The 18343-nt window shown below is 40.7% G+C and overlaps 2 protein-coding genes across 3 annotated transcripts in view; both read left to right on the plus strand.

Annotated features, from left to right (window-relative positions):
* canx (calnexin) overlaps nucleotides 1-13085 on the plus strand; it is a 30110-nt gene extending 17025 nt beyond the window's left edge. The window contains exons 6-15 of the mRNA XM_041797045.1: nucleotides 206-287; nucleotides 687-879; nucleotides 1049-1238; nucleotides 3045-3158; nucleotides 3244-3400; nucleotides 3500-3715; nucleotides 3872-3991; nucleotides 6432-6576; nucleotides 6655-6749; nucleotides 7515-13085. Coding sequence (XP_041652979.1) covers nucleotides 206-287; nucleotides 687-879; nucleotides 1049-1238; nucleotides 3045-3158; nucleotides 3244-3400; nucleotides 3500-3715; nucleotides 3872-3991; nucleotides 6432-6576; nucleotides 6655-6749; nucleotides 7515-7574 — 1372 coding nt within the window. The 3' untranslated portion in view covers nucleotides 7575-13085. The remainder of the gene's footprint in view (nucleotides 1-205; nucleotides 288-686; nucleotides 880-1048; nucleotides 1239-3044; nucleotides 3159-3243; nucleotides 3401-3499; nucleotides 3716-3871; nucleotides 3992-6431; nucleotides 6577-6654; nucleotides 6750-7514) is intronic.
* A 3101-nt stretch (nucleotides 13086-16186) lies between these two features.
* Nucleotides 16187-18343, plus strand: part of maml1 (mastermind-like transcriptional coactivator 1) — a 47822-nt gene continuing 45665 nt past the window's right edge. For both annotated transcript variants that reach the window (XM_041797370.1, XM_041797371.1), the window contains exon 1: nucleotides 16187-16539. The gene's annotated coding sequence lies outside the window, so the exon portion shown is untranslated. The remainder of the gene's footprint in view (nucleotides 16540-18343) is intronic.

Genomic DNA, 18343 nt, shown 5'->3' on the forward strand with positions numbered 1-18343 from the left:
TCCATGCTCGCTCTGCTGTTCTGCAGCACACTGCCCAGGTCGCTAACACCCAGGTATTACTACACACCCGGACATGCATGGGGGTGTGAGGGCCCTTCAGGGTTTCTTTAGCCCTAGTTCTTCTTCTGCTCTTTATCTCCTCCTCCTGCTTCTCCTCTGTGTTTATTTACCTCACAGGTATGATTTTCATGTTCTCTTTCTCCAGGTACGAGGTGAACTTCCAGTCAGGCATCGACTGCGGCGGCGCCTACGTGAAGCTGCTGACTCAGACTCCTGACCTCGACCTGGTCAGTTTGAGTATTCACACTGAAAAAAGACGAGAAATCACTGAGCCTGCAGCTGTGATCTGATTCCTCTGTCCTAGGACTACCATTATGGAATATCAAGCTAATAATTTTAAAGATTTATAGTAAAATTTCCTGATTATCCTAGACACAAAAAAAACATGGACATTTCTTGTTTTTAATACCAAAAAAGTCAGACTCCTGCAACCTCCTAGATTTGTTGTACTTTTTCTTTTACTTAAAATATGATGCAAGGCGTGAAGTTAGTTAAAGGCTTCAGCATCTATTAGTGAGATCATTAAAACGGGAGCTTGCGTTCTTTTTATAGTGTTGATATTCAGAACTTTTCACCTCATTTCCTCCTAAAGACGCTGAATTTTATTTTTGTGTGCGTCTCTACAGGATCACTTTGTGGATAAAACTCCGTACACCATCATGTTTGGACCCGACAAATGTGGAGAGGATTACAAACTTCACTTCATCTTCAGACACAAAAACCCCAAAACAGGAGAGTTTGAGGAGAAACACGCTAAGAAACCAGACGCTGACCTGCGGACATACTTCACAGACAAGAAAACACACCTGTACACACTCGGTAAAACACTCTTACTCTGCTACACACTGATTTAAACACACACAGTGCTATACCCACTGATTTAAACACACACAATGCTACACACACTGATTTAAACACACACAATGCTACATGCTCACACAGTAGATGATGGTCCAGGCCTGTAACTTGTCTCTCTGCTGCCCCCTAGTGGTGAATCCTGATAACACTTTTGAGGTGCTGGTGGATCAGACTGTGGTGAACAGCGGCAGCCTGCTGTCAGACGTTTCCCCCCCTGTGAATCCCCCCGCTGAGATCGAGGACCCCGATGACCAGAAACCAGAGGACTGGGACGAGAGACCAAAGATCCAGGACCCTACCGCCACCAAGCCTGAAGACTGGTCAGTACACACGCACAGTTACCATGGTAACAAAAGAGTGTGTGATGACAGAGTTGATAAAAACAGAGTAAAAACAGATTTTTGAGGATGCATTTTCAAAGAATCATCCACACAGTTATTCTAAGTCTGTAGACTCTTAGATGGACTAGTCTTACCTGTGGACCTGTGGTGATTTGTGAATTTTGGATAATTGGATATGAATTGTTTCATTGAAGAAAAAAGTTTAAAGATGTTTTTTTTTTTTTTTTAGACTAGTCTGAAAAATGTACTTAAACTATTGCATGATATGTCATGCATAACATCTCTGCTGCTGCCGCTGCTGCAAAAAGTTTAAATCTGCTATTTTGACTCAAATTTCAGGTCAAAGAAATATTGCACCTTCTGCAATTTGAAAATTAGAGCAGGCCATATTGTGATTTAATCTAATTTTTGATTAATTGCCCAGCCTAATTGTAAGCACTAGGTCATTGATAATCAACCTGTGGCTCTTTTGTCATGATTTGTAGCTCTTTTATGTCGCTAATTTAGACACTATTCCCCCAGAAAACCATAAAAAGGAAAACCGTGTTTGCCATTTTTTTTTTGCCACTATTCATCCATTTAAGCTGCCTTTTGCCATCAAACACCAGTTCCCCTGGCTTCCATTTTTGCCACTCTGCTGCTGTCTGCCCATTTTCTCCACCTTTGTTGCTGCTTTTTGCCTGTTTAAGTAATTTTTTACTTGTTTTTTTTTGCCTTTTTTTGCCGCTTTTTGACCATTTTTGCCACCTGTTACTGATGTTGTTTGTCACTCCTCAACCATTTTTACCACTTTCTGGCCTTTTTTGCCACTTTATGCCTACTTTGCCCCTTTTCACCCATTTTTGCCACTTTTTGACCATTTTTTGCCGCCTTTATCTTATTCTTATTGCCACCCCAGTTTTCACCACTTACAGGTTGTTCTTGCAAAGATATTTTTCAACAATTTAGTGCTTTGGTTAAACAGGGTTGAGTCTGCACTACGTACTCATGTGTGTTTGTGTGTCCATGTGGATCGGCACTACTCCGACAAAGAGCCCGTTTCCATGCCTGTCCCCAGTAGGGATGGAGGCTGAAACGTGGCTACATTTAAACCCAGATTTGTATTTTTTTCAAACCCAGTAATCAGTGTTCTAGCTCATCAATACGGCTAGAGTCACATGGGTTCTATGACCTAGGATTACTCACCGTCCAAAACAAACATCAGATCTTGCAGAGTGAAAATCAGCTTTAAGCACATCAGCATTGTGCATCAAATTAAACCAGAGTTTGGTACCTTTTACTGCCGGTTTGAACCATAAATCCCTCTGTTTGAAAAACCAAGATTAAATAGAATTTTAAAGGGGCTTTTTACTTTTTAATTCCCTGAGAAATGATTCCCCTATCGGCACTCTAATCAGAGCACTGCACTTCTACTTTAAACTAACCAGAGAGGATTTCAGATTTTATTTTGAAAGTTTTTGCGTGTATTTCCTCCTCGACATGGTTGGCATCTGGGCACTGTGGTCAGGGACCAAAATGTCTGCAGTTACTGACAAATAAAGTCAAACAACTCTTTATTATGAAGCTTTATGACACTAAAAACTCGATAATAACACTTAAAACTCCTTTCATAAACGTTGTAAATTAGTTTATTGAATGCTGACTCAGCTGGCTTCTTCAGCTCTTCATGGTTATAATAAACATCTCTCACCGCTGCTCCTCATTGGGTAACGTGGACCTGATCATTTATCTAGATTTACTCATGCGCTGTCTTTGATTTTGACTTTTCTCTGTCCTTGTCTTCAGGGACGAGGACGCTCCCGCTCAGATTCCTGACGAAGATGCCGTGAAACCAGACGGCTGGTTGGACAATGAGCCCGAGTACATCGGCGACCCTGACGCCGTCAAACCTGAAGACTGGTGAGTTTGAACATCCAAGCACAAAGAGACGATAAATAAATGAAATGCTGGATGCTCTGACGCTGTCTCCTTCCTACTTCTGCAGGGATGAGGACATGGACGGAGAGTGGGAGGCTCCTCAGATCCCTAACCCCGCCTGTGAGACCGCCCCCGGCTGTGGCGAATGGAAACGACCCATGATCGACAACCCTAACTACAAGGGCAAGTGGAAGCCTCCCATGATCGACAACCCCAACTACCAGGTATGACAGGAAACCTCGCCATGGATATCTTAGCCAGGAGTCAGAAATGAAAAGAGTTTTTGTAGTTCAAAGATTCTGAGCGAGTATTTCTGTCCTCAGGGCGTGTGGAAGCCCAGGAAGATCCCCAACCCGGCGTTCTTCGAGGACCTGCAGCCATTCAGGATGACTCCGTTCAGCGCCATTGGCCTCGAGCTCTGGTCCATGACTTCCGACATCTTCTTTGACAACTTCTTCATCACTGATGATCGCAACACGGCCGACCGATGGGCTGGAGACAGCTGGGGGCTGAAGAAGGCTGCAGAGGGCGCTGCCGAGGTGAGCGTACGGGATCTTAACTGATTTATTTCCTCTAGGTTGTTTGAATCGTATTAAAATGGCCTACAAAATAGCCGTCAGACTCATCTAGATGCGTTAAAGAAGGATCTCTGCTGTTTTAGTGTGATGAATGTTAATCCTGTGCTTGTGTTGCAGCCCGGGTTGGCCACGCAGATGCTGAACGCTGCAGAGGAGCGCCCATGGCTCTGGATCGTCTACGTCCTGACTGTTGCTCTGCCGCTCGTCCTCATCATCGTCTTCTGCTGCACTGGAAAGGTAACACAAACGTCCCTGCTCTACCAGCTGATAGAGTCTTAAATTGTGGAGATGAAGAGCAGTGACATTAATAAAAGTGCAGATATGAGGTCAGGATCCAGGACCTGGTTTACTGTGAGCCTTCCTGATGTCCCAGTCTGGTTTTTGTGTGTCTGTATGTGCGTGACTGTCCACAGAAGTCTTCAGGATCAGCTCAGGGTCAGTTGAGTCTCACCAGCTTACAGGAAGACTTAAAGGAACCAGGACGTCCTAAACGCTCTTCGTCCTCCGGCAGGGTGACTGACGCTGCTGTTAGAGTAGATTTGTGTTTGTGCTGCTGCTGTGCTTCAGTGGTGCTGTAGTGTAGAAGTCTTTTCTTGTGTTGTTGTGCATTTGTGAAACTTTATTCATAAATATTTATAAAAGCGTCTATCCTGTTTCCACAGACCACCCTGGTCGCCTTCTTTCAGCTCCATGTGACTCTCACAAGAGTGTTTAGCTTTACAGCACTGGTTCACACACCAGCCTTTAGCTAAAAAGAAGCCAGGTAGTCTGTCTAAAGGGTTAAATCTTGACTCATGTTGGTCAGTGAAGCATCCCAGACTAGCTCATGCAAACTAGGGCTGGGCGATTAATTGCAAATTAGAGTAAATCGCAATATGGCCTGCTGCAATTTTCAAATCGCAGAAATTGTAATATTTCTTTAACCTGATATTTGTGCCAAAATACCAGTTTACCCCCTTTTTTTCAGCAGAGGTGGTTTACAGTACATATCATGCAATCATTCCAGTGACATTTTTTTTTAGAATAGTCTGCAAAAAATCCTACGTTTTTCATTTTTTTTAGTTTTTCTTATTGAATATGAGAATGATGTAAAAATTACTTCTCCTTTCAATACAAAATTCATATCCGCCTCTCTTGCAGCTGGATCCTGGAGCTTTTCCTCTTTGTGTCTTTAAAAATGCCAGCTTCTTCCTCTTCTTCGTTGGTGGTTTAATAGCAGTTAGCAAACACACTGGCATAACTGCCAACAAGATTGGGGAGTAAATACTGTCGCCTTTCTTTTCTTATTTTAGTAGTTCTGGTGTATTCGCCATGGGACTACGTGCCCCGTACTGTGACCCAGAATACAAAAACTGGTACACCCCTATTCAAGAGGGTACTGCATCTTCATATGTGTCTCACCCCAAGGCTGCCCATAAGGGGCCCAGCTAAACTGGGGGCCCACAGAGGTCAACAGAATCATGGTCCGTTGTAAAATTAAGCTGTGATAACATTTTAGTGTAAACTAGGGATGCAAGATATTGGATTTACGCCGACATGCTGATATTTACAGATTCATTTTAGCCGATACAATATTTAAATATGCTTTACATAACTAAGAATTCCGTCCTTTTAACACAATTTAAGGTTTGAGGATGAAAAAAGACACAAGCTTTTTTTCTTAAAACACACTTTAAAGTTTAAAAAATGAGGATGAATAAAGAAAAAGATCTCAGCTGAAATAGGTCTGTTGGTCCAGCCTAGAACTCAACTAAGTCATTAGTGAATATTGGCAGATTTTACAGTCAATATATGCTGATATTCACGGCCAAAATATCACATGTAAATATCAGCAGAAATTTTTATATTTGCCGATACTGATACCAGACCGATATAATCATGCATCCCTAGTTTAAACCCTTATTTATTTATTTATGCTGTAGTACAGTCTAGCCTTTGTCTAACAGCTGCTTGAAGCCATCTTAAAACAGAATTACCCTTTAATTTTTAACAATGTGGATGGGCCCACTGAACTAAACCTCTGGGAAAGTAATGTTAGACTTCAGAGCTAAGCCACGATGAGGAGAAACATCAGGATGTCAGGAAATAAAAGGAGAAGAAGCTGAGACTACTTTCTGGGAAAAATAATTCCAAAAATTTGCAAAATAAGTTAAAAGAAGCATAAAGGGGTTAAAAGTAATTTCCAAACTTTCTTTTGCAGTGGAAAATATATTCACGCCCCTGTTGCTGACGTCTCGTCCCTTAGGATGCACTGGTGCTCCACATACTCAGAGCTGGCAAACAGCGCTGTAGATGCTAGCAGGGCCTACATCCTGATTAAACCATTACCATGTCAGTCAACATGCTTCTTTGGCTTCTCTCTCTGTCTCTGCCACCCTCTGATTGTCTGAGCTGTAGGGAACAGCTCTCTCTGTTTTACTAGAGGGCATTTAGAGATCTGTGGAGTGTTGGTGTTCCACCTTCATCTCTGTAAGGATCCGTGTGTGGTGGTAGACTAGAGTAACAGCTGTCAGCTACAAAACCAACTTTCAGCAGATTCAGGCCATGCTGGATCATTACAGTCTGTAGCTGTTAGCTTTTTGCGTCCTCCTCTCTCCTCTTTTTTCAGTCAAAGATATCAGTAGTTGTCCTGTTCTTATTCTGTGGACTTGAACTTCTGTCATGTTTTGTTCTGCAGAAGAAGACTCCAGCAACGCCGGCAGCTGAGTACAAGAAAACTGACGAACCTCAGCCTGACGTGAAGGAAGAGGAGGAAGAAGAAAAGGAAGAAGAAGAGGAGGAAGAGGAGGAGAAGGCTGAAGAGGCAGAGAAGAGCAGTCCAGGTAAATGCGATGTCCAGATTTCAGTCATCTCCTGTGGTGTCGCTGTTGCTGTGAGTGACATGAAATGTTCTCCTCCAGCTGCAGAAGAGAAGAGTGACGGAGAGGAAAGTCCTGCAGAGAAAGAAGAAGAGGAAGCCGAGAAGGACGAAGAGAAGGAGGCGACAGCTGACGATGTAAGGAGACTAGGAACTCAGAAGTTAAGGGCCAAAACTTTGAGGGTATTACGGCCTAGTTATCGTGCATCCCAGTGCTTTTAGTTTGTATTTTTTCAGGTTAGATTTTTCTGCAGCTGTGTGTTTCTCAAACCAGCAGCTAAAGAGAAACTGAACTGAACTTGGCAAAGATTCATCTCCCCTGACATGAAGAAAATGTCTCTGATCCTTTCATCCCTAGAGGCCCCAGATCTGGGGCCAGCTCTCAAGGGTCCGTTCTCTGGGTTTATCAGGGTCCGTTCTCTGGGTTTATCAGGGGCCCGTTCTCTGGGTTTATCAGGGGCCCGTTCTCTGGGTTTATCAGGGGTCCGTTCTCTGGGTTTATCAGGGGCCCGTTCTCTGGGTTTATCAGGGGCCATTCTCTGGGTTTATCTGGGACCATTCTCTGGGTTTATCAGGGTCCATTCTCTGGGTTTATCTGGGTCCATTCTCTGGGTTTATCTGGGACCATTCTCTGGGTTTATCTGGGTCCATTCTCTGGGTTTATCTGGGTCCATTCTCTGGGTTTATCTGGGACCATTCTCTGGGTTTGTCAGCGTCCCCGATAATTCCGTGGACAGATCTGTTTATGCTGTTTGATAGTTTGTTTCTAAGTTTATTCTCCTGCCTTGTCATCCTACTCTATCTCTGATTCTATCATGAAACCTCTATCGTCGTGTTGATGTTTTGTTTTTGAGCATCTTTAGTGTGTCTAGGTCTAATCTCTCCTTTCCTCTCCTCTCATAGAAGTCGGAGGACGACGTTCTGCGGAGATCCCCCAGGAACAGGAAGGTCAGAAGGGACTGATATCTCTGACACCCTGAACACCTCCCCCCTCTCCCCCCTCTAGATTATCTCCCCCCCCCGCCCCCCCCTCCTCTTGTCCTCCTCTGCTCCGAGGCAGTGAGCCTGAATGAACCTGTTTGAAGCAGTGAAGCCAGCAGGAAACAAATCAAGACCTCCGATATGGACGCCTGATGAAGATGATTCCAGTATGAACAGGACTGAGTTAGTTCGGTTTATTAAAAGGATTTTTGTTTCTGAAAGAGATTAACTAAAACTTCCTGCATCATTCCTTTACAACACCAGAGCAGACTCGAACCCACAGGACGTCCCATCCTGTCTGACGCACATGCGCCATCCTGAGCTAGCAATGCCCTGCCCAGTCAACAGCCTGCTAACTAACTCTCTGCTACATGCTAATAAGTTCCCTGACAGATGGATAAAACCGGCTCGTTTTCCTACAATCTGATGTAGCCTCTGTTAGCTAATACAGATTGCTAATTAGCTTTTTTGATTTAGCCATGAGCAGATAGCATTAACCTCAGATAACCGGGGAATTAACCAGCCAGTCAGCTGGCCAGGATAACCACAAACACTGAGAAAGTCTGGTTAAATAGCCTGTTTAGTAAGACAGTTCAAACCCTCCTAAACAGAACGACTATTAGCAGCAACTAGCTTGCCAGTTTTAGGCTCCTGGTTTCTACTATCAGTGAGGGTGCTAACTAGGCTACCTGCAGTCATAATTATCCAGCAACCAACCAACAAAATCTGCCAGATATCCTACCAGTGGAAGGTTGGTTAGCGAGCAGATTTTGTTACAAACTTTACAAAAATTTGTTTTTCCAGGCTAGCAACTAGCCATTTAGCGTAATAAGGACAGTGCACCTCCCTCTTTCACTGTTCTAGCTTTGGGCTAAAATTCCCCTGTGAGGAGCGCTGACATATCTTTGAGTTTGTAATTTGGAGCTGACTTAAAAACATAACATGTAGCTCTGCTAACAGCCAGTGCATCAATTCAACCATGTGAGAATAAATATCTTTGTACGTTTGCCACGTTCTTCAGAAATGTTGTCTTTGGACAGGCTAATCTGAGGTAGCCGCTAAAGTTAGCGTCTCTATTTTTAAGTAAGCAGAGCTTGATTTAGGCTAACAGCAGCTGCTAACTATCATGAATGATTAATATTCCAACACTAGCTTTCTTGGAGTCTTAAGAGCCTCAAACTAGAAAGCCTGAGGAAAATACTTGCCAGAAATGTGGCTAATTAGCCCATGAAATCTTGGTAGTAATTTTGCTACGTAGCAAAATGTCATCTACCTTTGACTCTTGTAAGTCCGCTATACACTCTCTAATGCTAACCTTGTGGGAAGCGTTGTCCTTTACTTTTCTTGCTAAGCGGTTAATCTCCTAAAAGGTTGGCGAAATAGCTCAGAAAGTCTGTCCTCACTTTTCTGCTATAAAACGGCTATAATAGAAGGTCAGTGTATTTTACTGCTGATGCAGTTTTGTTTAGAAAGGAGAAATCTAAAACTAAGACCTGTTTAAAGCAGCGGTTCTCAACTGACAGGTCAGGACCCAAAAGTGGGTCATGGAGCTGTTTTCAATGGGTCGCGACAAGGTGTCTGGAAAAAATGGTTGTAAAATTCCTGAAGTCCTTATTGGACATACCATTTATTTTACCCATTTTACTATGAAACTGGGTAACTTTAAATGTGTGATCAATATTTCAACTAATTTACCTCCTCCTTTGGAAATAAATGGCTACTTTTCCCATGATAATGAAGTAATTCAACAAGTTCTCTGGAAAACACACAGCAATTGACACATAATGATGGGGAAAGAATTTGTCAGTTTTGTCCCTTTTCTTGTTTATACCAGGTGTTTTGGTCCAGTTATGCTGCAAACGACATCAAATTTGATTAACTAAACTGTCCTAAGACAGACTGGTGGGTCCTGAGGTTGGACCAGTTGAGAACCACCAGCTTAAAGATATGAAATAAAGGCTGAATATCCTGCCCTCGTTCTGTCAGGCAGAAATGAGAATCAAAAAAATGAAACTAATTTTGTTTTCTGCTTTTTTGGTTCCTGTTGTTTTTTTTTGTTTTTTTTTCCAAAAAGAAATGAATGAGGTTGTTACATCACCAGTGTTCGATCTTCCTTTTTTATCCAAAAACAACGAGCTGAAAAACAGTTTTTCACTTTTACATTTCTTTTTAGAAAACAAAATGTTTTTCTTGATTCTGATTTTAATGTGAACTTCCTGAAGGAGCCGAGGGCGGGAATTCTGCATTTGTCTTTCGTATTTTGAACCGTAAACAGCTAATCTCATGGTTTTAGATTTGTCATTTCAAATATAAAAATCTGTAAACTACACTGACCCTCTGATTTCACTCCAGTCTGCCAACATGCTGATCAACATCCAAACATTTGGGATCCTGGTGGACGTTTTCTTTAAAGGGCTAAGTGATAAACCTCCCATGTGGTCGTCGTTCTGAGACGCTAAACTGCTAACTAGTGTAACACCAGGCTGCTACCAGGCCCACAAACCATTAACAACTAGCTAATTAGAAGAAGCTAATTCACATACTAACAGTTTTCTCTCCTTTTTATACTTTACAAACTAGCCAGCTAGCTAGCAAGCATCCTAAAGTAGCCATGGATTTAGGGATTAGCCTCATGCTAACGTTTTAAAGAGATGAACTGGGAACACTCTAGCTGATAACACATTTTCTTTGTTTTCCATTTTTGTAATTTAAGTGTTAAACAGTTAGCTTCATGTTAGCGATGCTGGATGAGTGTTTCTACTGAGCTTTTGTCCTGATGGTGGCAGAAGAGAGCGTTAGAGCTAAAACAGCTAGAGGAGAGTTTCAGGCATTTGTTAATGGTGATAGTTTCTTTTTCCCTGTTTCTCCATCAGAGGTTTGGTGTCATGGCGGCCATGGCCGGCAGCAGCAGAAGCTTTTATGCAAACGTTAAAATGATTTCTTTGGAAAATAAGGTTAACACTAAAGACATTCGAGGACTTTACCTCCTTTGCATTTTGAATTCTCGGCATCATCTCATTTACGTCTGACCAAAAGTGACGGCGGCTCATCCTCCCTACAGCTTCACTTCCTGTCGAAGTTTGTTTCCTGAGTTTAGCTTCCGTCGTCTTTATTCAGACTCCGTACTCATGGCGTCAGCAGGCGGACGGACACCCAGTCCCTCTTTCATCGACCCCATATGAAAAGAAAAAGGCACTAAGGGAAAAACTCAGGCGCTTAACCTCTCAACTGTCCACCTGCTACACCGCAACGCCTCCACCAATCAGATGCTTGGATCCTGAATCCATTAAACCCCCATGTTTAAAAGAGATGGCACTTGAGCGTCTGCGTTCATTCTTAACCTTTTAAATATATTTGTCGGTCTGATTATGAGCTATTCCTTAGCTTTGAACCACATCACAGATCTCAGTCATGAACCTGAGACGTTTTCTATTTTTCTGAAATGGTCAAGACAGGGACGGCGAGATGCTGCTGGAATCTCTGAGAAGGCTAAGAAATAGGATCTCGAGTTAAGATGGAAAAAATTCACAGTTAAGGCAGTTTTAAATGCTGGAGATTCCCAAAATGTTGGGTTTTGTTTCTCACATCATCCCCGTGGGGAAACGTTCATGCCTAAAACTTCTGCATGTCCGTATAATTACGGCTAATACTGTCAAAAATAGACAATGCATTTTAAAGTACATTAATAGTAGTGATTGTTGGTGTTTTCATGATTAACTACAGGTAAAATCTCAGCCTGATTTTCACTGTCATCTGCTGCTGCTGCCGGGTAAAGCCTCATCTCCTTTAGCCGTTTACACACCGGACCAGTTTTAAAAACATGGAAGACCACTGACATAAGGACAGTTTAGTTTATTTTTAGCGTGGCAATCCTCTGAAAATGTTTGACAAAAGGAGGAAAAATGGCTGCTCTCAACTCTAGGGTTATCATAATACCAGAATGGTGAACTTCCATATGATTCTGCTTAAATCAAACCATTTTGGTACCTTGATACGACAGCAGAAGTCCTCAGCACCAAATACTGGGAACTTTGTTGTTTTTATTTCCAAGCAAACTCCCAACGCATTGGTGCCAAAACATCGCCATGTTTGTACAATCTAGCCTGGCTGCACGCTGGAGGATTTTCTAAACTGAGCAGATCTTAATAACTGTGGGAGACCACAGCTGTGAGGAGAGTTTCAGCTAAATTTTAACATTATAATCCTCTGAATGCACAGACTAGACCATGAGAACAGCTGTGTTCTGATTCCACAGACGAGATCTCACAGAAACTGAGGACCAAATGTGACTACAGATAAAGTCTGATACTGCCTGATCTGGAATCTTTAGAAAACAGTCTGATATTAATGTTTTCAGATCAGTGAGGCTCTGACTCCAATTAGGAGCAGTAAAATCAGACTGATGCCACAGTCGAGGATTATTTAAACCAAGAATCAGTAGCGTCACGTGTAGCTGGTCTGAATTGCAGGTATGTTTTAGTGATTTTTGGCCTTTTATTTCTCTAGTGCTGCCATCAGGACAAATGTTAATTTTCTTACTTCTGTTGAATTCTCTGAAGGATTTTATGATCATTGTGAAACACAAGATAAAAATCTGAGTTTCCCTCATCTTGGCTTTAAAATCTGAATTAATGGGCTCTTTGTTCTTATCAGTAAAACCATGAAAGGATCAGAATACTGAGGGCTGAATGCACCGTGTGGAGAGTTGATGTAATATCTGAAATAAAACCTGGTTCTGTGAGTCTGAAATGTGTGATAAAATCAGATTATGTGTATCAGTGTGCTCCTGTATCCTGTTAATGTCCGTTTTTGTCCTGATGTCTCATATGTACGTTTGCAAGCTGTTAAACATCTGTTAAACGTTTTTCTCTGTTGGGTGAGGATTGGCTCTCTTCCTGACGATAACGGGAGCTCTGCTGTGATTGGCTGATGGGTTTTGGCGGGGGTCAAGTGGAATATTTGGCTGTGGGTGTGTTCAGATCTGGGCCTTCTTGCTTCCATGTTTAACCCTTTTTTTCCCCTCTCTTAGATGAAGCTTGTAAAGTTTTGGCTGCTGCTTCTAGATGATTTTGTGCTTCAGTTGCTCTAAAGTTGAAGTTTAGGTTTGTTTTAAAGCGGCAGCGTTACATTCCCATCGAGGATTTTTCAGCCAACCCTTCGTCTTCCTACTTTTTTAGTTATTTTTCTCATCTCGGCCTGTGCGTCGGATCGAAGCTGCCTAGCTAACAGACTCCGTAGACTGAACACTGTATCTGCTGGTGAAATTTTACACGATTCTGTAACTCTATTTTTTATTCTTGTTTGTGTTTGAACTAAGTGTAATGGTTGGCCCAGCCTGTTTCTGATGTACACACGATGTAGGGAGGTGGACCTGCTGAGATAATGGTCCAACGCTGACTGGACAAACTGTGACGATGGAGCCCGACCTGTGTGTGGTTGTAGACATGCAGTCGACGTTTGTTTTGATGAATAAAAAGGCCAAATGGAAAAGCAGCTACTGGGTTGTTTGTCTGATTTCAACTCAAGATGGCACTGATGTTTCATTTGAAGAAACGTTTTTAATTCTCTGTCAGCTTTAGGATGGAAACATGGGAGACAAACAGAGGAAGAGGGTGAGGGTCGTTTACGGCCAGTGGATTTTTAATTTGGAATGAGAAATCCAAAATATAGAAACGAGCCGTTTTCGAATGACAGGTTAGAAATGGGAAAGAAATACATGGAGAACCTCCCCTTGACCTGTCTGTGTACTTTCAGACAGCTCCATTTCCTGTTTAAATCCACCCTCAGAAATCCAGAGGACCTCATGTTATTCTGTTTTTTGTTTTGTTTTTCACTAAAATGAAAAAAAACACCCTCAGTCTTTTTCCCGTTATAGTCACAAAACAACATTAAAAAATGGGTTAAATTATTCATTTTTTAAAAAATCTGTTTATTCCTTTTTTTTAATGATTTTATTTAAAGACTTGAGGAAAAGGAAATCATGTGACCCAATGGGAAAGGTGAACATTTCAAAATAAAAGCCTTCGTATCCATCCTTTGGGTTTTGCAGTATAATAATAGACCTTTTGACTTCGTCCATTAAAAATAATCTTAACTGTAAATTTACTGGGGCATTAACATGTTTTACTAATTTTTTTTATTGGAAGTAAAAAAGGGGAAATATGAATAAAGGAAACTGGACCCCTTTTAGTATTTTTTGGTAGAAAGATTTGAATTTGATAGAATTATTTTTACAAATAAAAACCCACAAATACCAATCAGAAACAATATTGTGATGGCTATGTAAGCTTCTATTTTAACCCTCGGATCCTAGTATGTCCATTTTGAGGACACTGTTCATTTTTATCATCATTACTTTGAGTTGATAGTCACATTTTTATAGACTGAGGCATCAAATTTGGCCAAAGTTATTTTTCTTCATTAAAAAAAAAAAAAAAAAAAAAAGTGTCGCCCATAGAACTCTACTGATGCCAAATAGCTCCATCCATCCTTGTTTGTCCAAAAACTGGACAATAGACTTCCATTAAAAACACGTTTTTTGACTGTGTGTCTACGACACCAAAACAACATACAGCAACCTTTTCTATGCAGTCACTCCATCACCAGGGATCTAAATTCCACCATTCCACAGTGATCCAGCAGATAGTGCCAGCGCACCATTTTAACCCCTTCAGCAACGCACATGCAGGATTTCTTCCATGGGCTCAGTGTTTGAAGTGCTATTTCATCCACTAAACATCATCAGAATTAAATAAAATGATTTGTGCCACTAGATATGAAATGAGCGTAATCGCGGTCACATTTTGGTTAGAGGTGGAAATGCGTGTCTTCGTGATTCATATCCTACATCTATCCTCAGATATTTTATGCCTGTACATAAAATAAACCTAACATGAACAAATGCATTCGCACATGATTTGGTAGAGGACGAGGCTGGAGAAAAGGATGGTAAAACTGGCGTGTTTTACGCTCTGATAGACTCGTCTGTTTAGCATGGACGCTATCTCACTGAATTCAAGTCATAGGCATGGTGTACAATAACTGGCTGGAAAGGGTGTAACATTGAATTTTCTTTTTAGTGGTCAGGGTTGAAGTTGTCGAAGAGATTTGAAGCAGTGAAAGTAAAAAAAAATGTTGAAAAATTATTCTTTTATTAACACTTGCCTGCATGTCCTATTTCTGGACATACTGACCTCAACCATGCTTAAAATTACAAGGGAGCGAGGGTTAAATGGAGGATTTTATTTTGAAATATTTATCTTTTCCATTGGGTCACATGATTTCCTTTCCCCAAGGCAGTCATTCAGACACACACAAAAAAGTTTTTTTTATTTAATTTTATTTTATTTAATTTTAATAGAAAAAAATGGAACAACAGGTTTCTCCAGATTGCTGAGACTCCTCTCAACCGTCTGAAAATACGCTGACGTTGATCCTTGCAGACAGATTTATTTTTAATTGGAAATCAAAAATTGGAAAACATAAAATGAATTGTTTTTCATTTCTTTGTTTTTTGCTTTCTGTTTTGTTTTCAAAAAATAATTCTAAAAATGATGAACAGTAATTTTTCTTTACATAGTTTTTACTTTCTGATCTAAAAAAGACGACTGAAAAAAAGAACGCTGGCAATGTAACATCCTTTTTTCTCTCTTTGTTTGACCCACTCACATCTCCATGAATCTGCTTTGATGCAGCCCAACATTTCAGCAGTGACCTTCTGTGGCTTACCTTACTGAAGGATTTCAATGACTGTCGTCTGGACATTTGTCAGGTCAACAGTCTTCCTCATGGTTGTGGTTGTGTGAACTGAACAAGATTGACAGAATGAAGTCTCAGGAAACCTGTGTGAATTGCCACAATATTCAAATATTTAGAGATAATGGATTTTAGGTTTTTGTTCAATTATAAAGATTAAAACAGAAAAAAATCTTTAAATTTTTCACTTTGTAGGAGATGAAACCAGACTTTGATATTGGATATTTGACTGTCTGAATTAAATCGAATTATGTTCTTGATTTTTTTTTCCTTTTACATTTAATAAAAATGACTGCATAGTTGTTAAAATTGTAAAATACGTCTTATTTTAATTTATGTATTCATTTCCATTTCATGTCAGGACTAAACTTATACCAAGATTAAATGAATGCTTGAGAGAATGAATTGATTGAAACATAAATAGAAAATAACATTAAAGAGAATAAGAACGTAAACAGGTAGGTAAATGAATAAATGGACTACTACTGGAAGCGAAGCTAACCCGGAAGTGGGCGGGCCCCTGGCTATTCAAGGGTTCTGTCAGTCATTCGTAGAGGCGTGGGCACGGACACATTGTTCCCCGCCTCTTGTCTCAGTAACAGCATTAATTTTAGATATTAATCACCATTATTAGAAACACTCGACGTTTGTTTATCATTGATCAATAATTCTCCGTTTATCCAGACTGATTTTTCGTAATTCCCCGTTACACCAAACTTTTGAAACAGTTAGTTTCCTATTCCGACTCCCTATTGGCCGACACCGCTGTCAATCAAGAGCGAGGCGGGAGCAGGGACATTCCCCCTCTCGCTGAGGGAAAAAAAAGAGAAAGTTTCCAAGATGGCGGCGTAGACCTGCCTGTCCGCTGGAAAACAATAGAAACAGCACAGAGGGAATGAGTTAGCCCGTTCTAACTCACTAACCCGTTATCCGAGCTTAAACCGGAGATAGATTCACTTGGTCTCGGCCAGGGTGGGATTATCGGCGCCGTTGCCTCGGAGGAGAGAACTTTAAAGTATGATGCTTTATTTAAATGTTTCGGGCTAGCCTGTTAGCCAGCTAGCCGATCGTTAGCCCGTCTATCTGAAAACACAGTGTTACTTAGCAGCTAGCGGCTAACGGCTAGCAGGAGGCGGAGGATCAGCTGTTTGTAGACAGATGCTGTAGAAGAGCGGAGAGCAACACTTTCACAGTAAGTATATTTTTATCCTTCTAAGCTTTAATTATCTGGGAATACACGTAGTTTAATTTCCCGTTTGTACATGTTTAATGTTTTCAAAAATAATGCCTGAGATACATCAGAAAGAACTGAAGAAGTGAAGTTGCTAGCCAGTTAGCTCTTGCTATGCTAAACAGGCTAACTACATGTACTTAAACAAAATAAAGTTTTAGAGAAGTCACGGTGCTCCAGTGCAGTGAAAGATATTTTTCTGTATTAGAATGGAAGGTAAATACGAAGCTTGAGAGTAGTAGACCAGAATAATGTAATTTAAAACGCATTTTTTGGTAGTTTTTGAGGAATTTTCGACGCTACAACTTTGATTTAGAGTGGAGGAATGTGCTAACTTACTTAGCCCAACGGGCTGAGTTTGATGGTGAGAGAGCTCTAACACTGTTTCATTGATTAAAAATGGAAAATATGATGTGAGCAGGACAAGGAGCAGGCTTTGGTTTGTTACAACACATCAGGGGTAAAAGGGCTTTTTGTGTATTTGATCGGGGTTAAATCAATTACATGAATGAGCACTGGAGTGCAGGGAAAGCAATCCAAACGCTGGTTTGGGTTCTGTTCTAAAAAATTTACTCAGTATTTATTTATAGTCATTTTCACTGAAGTTAAATCAGAGATCTTTTAACCACCTCCTTATCCACTGCCTTTAGGAAGCAACGAGGTCTTTTTCTACAAAATTATATCAGAGTAACTAGGGCTGGGAAATATATATATATATATATATTTTAGCTATATTGATGTATTTTCAAACAAGATTTAGGGTAAGAAAACATATTTTTCCCCCAAAGATTCATTAGAGTAAGGGCTGATCGATTTATGATTATGATTGAAAATGAGAAAATAAACTAATTGAGATTCATTTTTCCTAATATTATGATTGTAATTAAATATGTATATTATTTTCAATCGGTTTATACAATTTTCTCAATTTCTAAAATAGCGCATATAGACGCAATGCCATAAACCAACAAGTATAAATGGTGACAAGCCAGCGTAACAAAACAAACCACTCAGATGGATGCAGTTACACCTATCACAGACTCAAGAAACTCCTTGTAAAATAATGGCAGACACATCAGGACCAGTACATTTGAATTACCACTGCCAGACTTGGTTAAACTGACCTGCTTTTACATATCAGTACTTGTAAGACAGTCTATGGCAGGGGTTCCCAAACTTTCCATCCTGTGACCCTGAAAATAATGGCCCACAGGACCGGGTAACCCCACCATCCCTGGAGGTGATTAAAGTGTAAGGGTTTGCATGAATCATTATGTAAAACTACAGATGTGAGGGCATTTTTGTACCAGGTACTAATTAGGATGCACAATATTATCGGTCTGGTATCGGTATCGGCAGGTATTAGCTTAAAAAGGCAAATATCAGTATCGGCAGATATCAAAATTTCTGCCGATATTTACATCTGATATTTTGCCTGTGTATTTCATCATATATCGACTGTAAATTTTGTCCATATATACTAATAAATTAGTGAAGTTTTAGTCTGAACCAACAGACCTATGTCAGGCGAGATCTTTTTCTTTATTTATCCTCATTCTTTAAACTTGAAAGTGTTTTTAAGGACTCGGAATTGTTTTCTTGGTCACCCTCCAACCTTGAAGTGTCCAAAAGGACTGACATTTTTTGTCCGAAAAGGGTATTTAAATATCGGTATTGATATTGGTATCGGCTAAAATGAATCTGTAAGTATCGTCATATCAGATATCAGCAAAAACCCAATATCGTGCATCCCTAGTACTAATGT

Source organism: Cheilinus undulatus, linkage group 10 (genome assembly GCF_018320785.1).
Source record: "Cheilinus undulatus linkage group 10, ASM1832078v1, whole genome shotgun sequence".
In the NCBI taxonomy this organism is placed as follows: Eukaryota; Metazoa; Chordata; class Actinopteri; order Labriformes; family Labridae; genus Cheilinus; species Cheilinus undulatus.